We start from the raw sequence: 6,038 nt of genomic DNA, 5'->3' as shown, positions 1-6,038 counted from the left end.
TGGTTCTCAGGTAATTCTCAGGTGGTTCTCAGGTTGGCTCAGGTAATGCTCAGGAGATGCTCAGGTGATGCTCAGGTGGTTCTCAGGTGAGCTGAGGTGATGCTCAGGTGGTGCTCAGGTGGTTCTCAGGTGGTTCTCAGGTGGTTCTCAGGGTGTTCTCAGGTTGGCTCAGGTAACGTTCAGGTGGTTCTCTGGTGGTTCTCAGGTTGGCTCAGGTAACGTTCAGGTGATGCTCAGGTGGTGCTCAGGTGATGCTCAGGTGGTTCTCAGGTGGGGCTCAGTTGGTGCTCAGGTGATGCTCAGGTTGTTCTCAGGTGGTGCTCAGGTGGTTCTCCGGTGGTGCTCAGGTAACATTCAGGTGATGCTCAGGTGGTTCTCAGGTAATGCTCGGGTGATGCTCAGGTGATGATCAGGTGGTTCTCAGGTGGGGCTCAGGTGGTTCTCAGGTCATGCTCAGGTGGTTCTTAGGTGATGCTCAGATGGTGCTCAGGTGGTGCTCAGGTTGGCTCAGGTGGTTCTCAGGTGAGCTCAGGTGGTTCTCAGGTTGGCTCAGGTAATGCTCAGGTGATGCTCAGGTGGTGCTCAAGTGGTTCTCAGGTGAGCTCAGGTGGTTCTTAGTTGGTTCTCAGTTGGTTCTCAGGTAATGCTCGGGTGGTTCTCAGGTTGGCTCAGGTAATGCTCAGGAGATGCTCAGATGATGCTCAGGTGGTTCTCAGGTGAGCTGAGGTGATGCTCAGGTGGTTCTCAGGTGGTTCTCAGGGTGTTCTCAGGTTGGCTCAGGTAACGTTCAGGTGGTTCTCAGGTGAGCTGAGGTGATGCTCAGGTGGTTCTCAGGTGATCTCAGGTGGTTCTCAGGTGGTTCTCAGGGTGTTCTCAGGTGGTTCTCAGGTGATGCTCAGGTGGTGCTCAGGTTGACTCAGGTGGTTCTCAGGTGATGCTCAGGTTGGCTCAGGTGATGCTCAGGTGGTTCTCGGGTGGTGCTCAGGTGTTCTCAAGTGATGCTCAGGTGGTTCTCAGGTGGTGCTCAGATGGTTCTCAGGTGATGCTCAGGTGGTTCTCGGGTGGTGCTCAGGTGGAGCTCAGTTGGTTCTCAGGTGATTCTCAGGTGGTGCTCAGATGGTTCTCAGGTAATGCTCGGGTGATGCTCAGGTGATGATCAGGTGGTTCTCAAGTGGTTCTCAGGTGAGCTCAGGTGGTTCTTAGTTGGTTCTCAGGTAATTCTCAGGTGGTTCTCAGGTTGGCTCAGGTAATGCTCAGGAGATGCTCAGGTGATGCTCAGGTGGTTCTCAGGTGAGCTGAGGTGATGCTCAGGTGGTGCTCAGGTGGTTCTCAGGTGATCTCAGGTGGTTCTCAGGTGGTTCTCAGGGTGTTCTCAGGTTGGCTCAGGTAACGTTCAGGTGGTTCTCTGGTGGTTCTCAGGTTGGCTCAGGTAACGTTCAGGTGATGCTCAGGTGGTGCTCAGGTGATGCTCAGGTGGTTCTCAGGTGGGGCTCAGGTGGTGCTCAGGTGGTGCTCAGGTAACATTCAGGTGATGCTCAGGTGGTTTTCAGGTGGGATTCATGTGGTTCTCAGGTGATGCTCAGGTGGTTCTCAGGTGAGCTCAGATAATGCTCAGGTGGTTCTCAGGTGGTTCTCAGGTTGGCTCAGGTGATGCTCAGGTGATGCTCAGGTGGTGCTCAGGTGATGCTCAGGTGGTTCTCAGGTGCGGCTCAGGTGGTTCTCCGGTGGTGCTCAGGTAACATTCAGGTGATGCTCAGGTGGTTCTCAGGTGGGGCTCATGTGGTTCTCAGGTGGTTCTCAGGTGGTGCTCAGTTGGAGCTCAGTTGGTTCTCAGGTGATGCTCAGGTGGTTCTCAGGTGGTGCTCAGGTGGTTCTCAGGTGAGCTCAGGTGGTGCTCAGGTTGACTCAGGTGGTTCTCAGGTGGTGCTCAGGTGGTGCTCTGGTTGGCCTTAGGTGGTTCTCAGGTGGTTCTCAGGTGATCTCAGGTGGTTTTCAGGTGGTTCTCAGGGTGTTCTCAGGTTGGCTCAGGTAACGTTCAGGTGATGCTCAGGTGGTGCTCAGGTGGTTCTCAGGTAATGCTCGGGTGATGCTCAGGTGATGATCAGGTGGTTCTCAGGTGGTTCTCAGGTGGTTCTCAGGTTGGCTCAGGTGGTGGCTAGCTGAATAAGCTGAATTTATCCAGCCATTAACAGTGAACAGGCCTCTGTGTGGTCATCAGGCAGCCGAGAACTCCGTTACAGGTTTGTACCGGACACAGGAGATTCAGACGCTCTCACAGGAAGCTGAAGAACCTGTCTTTAAAATATTAAATGACTTTTATCAGTTGGGTCAGAGGTACGACCAGGCTGGGCCAGTTAAGTCTGGTCCCCACCTTCACCAGCTTAATACACTTTGTAAAAAATTACTCCATTAGCTTTCTATTATAGTCAAAAACTCCTCTGGAGACGGTCAAGAGTCGGTGCTAAAGAGTTTATTCCAAAACAGGACAGATAAACCCGTCCAACATCCCAGCAGGTCGGAGGATGAAGTCCATCCTGTGGTCTCTTCTGCGCTGGTTTGCCCTCCTCTCCTCATGATGAACTTCTTTTCTTCTGTTCCTCAGCTGTCAGTTATTACTGCATTGTTGACTTTCTGCATCTTTATACTACTGGATAAGAAGTTCATCATTTACATTTCAACTTCAGATTATTAAGGATAATCGCTGATGACTGATGTCTGTTTCCTTTCTGCACTGCCCCCCTCTCTGTGTCCGGGGCATGTTGATCACGCTATTTTAACCATAACCTGACTTTGTGGAAGAAGCTGGTGTCTCCTGTGCTGTGTGCTTTAGACAGGACATTCTTACTGTATTGATGTATGTTTTGTAACACACGTTCACTGATTCTGCTTCTACATTTTCCTCTGCTGCTGTTGATGCTGCTGTCTCACTCAGCGTGTTACTGCCTCCGGGCAGCAGGACCTGAACACTGTGATCCTAACTGTCCTCTGTTTAAACGATGACACCTTCGCTCTAGTAATTAATGATAACAACTTAGGCTGCAATGCTCTCAAATAATTCTCAATAGATCCTTCTGATGTGTTTCTGAAACAAAGATTATGATACTGATTCTGGGGGATTAGAGATTTTTCATATTGTTTTTATTTGATTACCTGATTTTAATCATTAAATAAAGGTTGTTAAAAAAACAATGGAGACCAGAGGTTTTACTCACCTCTACTACAACAACAACAACAACAACAACTATAAAATAAACATTCCTGCTTTACGACAGTAAAGTTTAATTTAATTTTCAGTTTAATTTATAAATTAATCCTTTTACTTTAATTATTTGTAATTTCCTGTGATATTTGCTGTAGTTAATCTCTGAGCCTTCCTCCTCCTCCTGCTCCTCCTCCAGGTCGGCGGGCAGGAGGAGGAGCGGTGTCCGGTGAGGAGGGGTCTGTCTCCGGTTATAAAGCCGCCTCCTCCCGCCTCCTTCCTCCTTCTTCTCGCTCCTCCGGCTCTTCTTCTTCTTCATCATCATCATGGGCTTCGGTGACCTGAGATCGGCCTCCGGCCTCGCGGTGCTCAACGACTTCCTGTCGGAGCGCAGCTACATAGAGGGGTCAGTAGAAACACGGTAGAGACTCGGTAGAGACTCGGTAGGAGCTGCTCAGAGACGGGCCGCTGCAGGCCGCCATCTTGGCTCTGTCTGAGCTAACCGGGGCTAACTGTTAGCTGTTAGCAGAAAGTTTAAACGTGAAAATAAACCCACGTGACGCCGTAAAATGTCCGCGGTTCACCCTGACAGAGGGCCGAGCGGCGGCACGAGGGTTAGACCGGACTCTAGGTCAGTTTCAGGACTTCAGCCTCCGGAGAGTCTGACGTGGAGCAGTAGCTCCATGCTACCGTGAGCTAGCTCGGAGCCGCGTGGTGCTAACGTGCTCAACTCTTATTTTACTGCTGCGCGTGCACGTCCCCGGTGTGTCACGTGAGGTTATAGGAGCTGAATGAAACCGCTGAGTCGTTAATAAGCAGCAATCGGTCGCGTGCCGCCGACACGTGGCCTGAGCAGGAGCTTCCCGGCCCAGGGGGGTTTTCCAGGTAGCTGTGGGGTCCGGGGTCTAGGGGGGCCACAGGTGGGAGTCAGGGGTCTAGGGGGCCCCACCGCAGACAGGAACAGGTCAGGAACCCCTCGCTGTGTTGGTATATGTAGGAAGCACGTAGTCCCTGTCCTCAAGTGGGTTCTGACTGGGGAGGTCGCGTTACCACGGCGAACAAACAAGCCTATCAGGGACCGTAACGGGTTCAGGACCGCCGGAGGTTTAATGTCGGACTCTCAGAACTGAACTGTTAACTTTTATTATCTTGCCCTTTCTTCAGACTCGCAGGCGTGTTGAACATATGCTAATGAGGTGTCTGCGTCCTCAGGTACGTCCCCTCTCAGGCCGACGTGGCGGTCTTTGAGGCGATCTCGTCGCCCCCCTCGGCTGACCTGTGCCACGCCCTCCGCTGGTTCAACCACATCAAGTCGTACCAGAACCAGAAGAACAGGTGAGGACGCTGACATCATCAGGGTGTAGGGGTGCGCGGGTGTGGGACGCCAGTGAAGTAAGCCCCGCCTCCTCCTGTTGTCAGTCTTCCAGGTGTGAAGAAGCCCCTGGGTCAGTACGGCCCCGCGAGTGTGGCCGACGCCACCGCCGGCTCCGCCCCCGCTTCCAAGGAGGAGGACGACGATGACATCGACCTGTTCGGCTCCGACGAGGAGGTGAGGCCGTGGTGATGTCACAGTGGCGTCAAAGATGTTGATTCATTCAGTTTCAGTGTGTTTACATTGTCCCTGGGATTTGTCTGGCAGGAAGACGCAGAGGCCGCCAGGCTGAAAGAGGCACGTCTGGCAGAGTACGCCGCCAAGAAGTCAAAGAGTAGGTTACCGACGACTACCAGTCACAGGGTCGCTAACGGGGTCACATGGTCGGTCTGTCAGTGTGGGGTCGGGATTTATTTTTTTTCATGTCGACTCTTCATGATGATCAACCAATCACCATCTTTCGGCTGACTGCCTGATGGACGCCTTGTTTACCTGAGAGAGTCCTCCAATCAGAGGGCTCTATGGCGCAGAGCTGTTTCCATGGTAACTGACTCCTCCCCTCCCTCCTCAGAACCCGCCCTCATCGCCAAATCCTCGATCCTGTTGGACGTGAAGCCGTGGGACGACGAGACGGACATGGCGAAGCTGGAGGAGTGCGTCCGCAGTATCCAGATGGACGGGCTGGTCTGGGGACAGTGTAAGAATACTGCAGTAACACTACACAGTACTACACAGTACTACAGTACTGACGGGTCTCTGTCTGCAGGCTGATGATGATCTCACTCACCATCTTTCGGCTGAACATCAGATGAAACTTCATGATCTGAAGCTGCAGAAACAAACTGACCTGCGATCAGTTTCAGACGTACTGATTATTAACGATGATCTGATCTCTCTGCAGCCAAACTGGTTCCCGTGGGTTACGGCATCAAGAAGCTGCAGATCGGCTGCGTGGTGGAGGACGACAAGGTGAGCATGTCTACCTGCGGGGCCCCGCCTTTGCCTGTTTACCTGCGGGGCCCCGCCTTTGCCTGTTTACCTGCGGGGCCCCGCCTTTGCCTGTTTACCTGCGGGGCCCCGCCTTTGCCTGTTTACCTGCGGGGCCCCGCCTTTGCCTTTGCCTGTTTACCTGCGGGGCCCCGCCTTTGCCTGTTTACCTGCGGGGCCCCGCCTTTGCCTGTCCCTGTCTCTCACCTGCCTTGTGGTTACCTGTCCACAGGTGGGCACAGACATCCTGGAGGAACACATCACGGCTTTCGAGGACTTCGTCCAGTCGATGGACGTCGCTGCTTTCAACAAGATCTGAAACCTGAAACGTTAATAAAAAGCACTTGAACACAACACGCTGCTGTGGTTCTTTCAGGCGTCCAACACGCCGCGTCTCTGTTTAAATGTTGAGCGACGACAGGAAGTTCTAACAGCTGGGCCTAAAAAACTGAACCTGAGATTTAACCGTGTGCCTACGTG

General features: G+C 52.8%; 1 protein-coding gene across 1 annotated transcript; it reads left to right on the top strand.

Annotated features, from left to right (window-relative positions):
- Window positions 1-3,369: 3,369 nt before the first annotated feature.
- On the top strand, window positions 3,370-5,912 carry eef1b2 (eukaryotic translation elongation factor 1 beta 2; the record flags this gene model as incomplete). The annotated part of the gene is given in 7 exon segments (XM_038719446.1): window positions 3,370-3,605; window positions 4,412-4,534; window positions 4,619-4,748; window positions 4,839-4,905; window positions 5,143-5,268; window positions 5,473-5,540; window positions 5,791-5,912. Coding segments are annotated over 7 exon segments (681 nt in total). The 3' UTR covers window positions 5,878-5,912.
- Window positions 5,913-6,038: the final 126 nt, after the last annotated feature.

Source organism: Micropterus salmoides, unplaced genomic scaffold (genome assembly GCF_014851395.1).
Source record: "Micropterus salmoides isolate LMB-PRFRI ecotype aquatic unplaced genomic scaffold, ASM1485139v1 Ms_hic_scaffold_1406, whole genome shotgun sequence".
Taxonomy (NCBI): Eukaryota; Metazoa; Chordata; class Actinopteri; order Centrarchiformes; family Centrarchidae; genus Micropterus; species Micropterus salmoides.
Note: the sequence above shows the minus strand (reverse complement) of the source record. Positions and strands in the feature narration are given on the sequence as shown.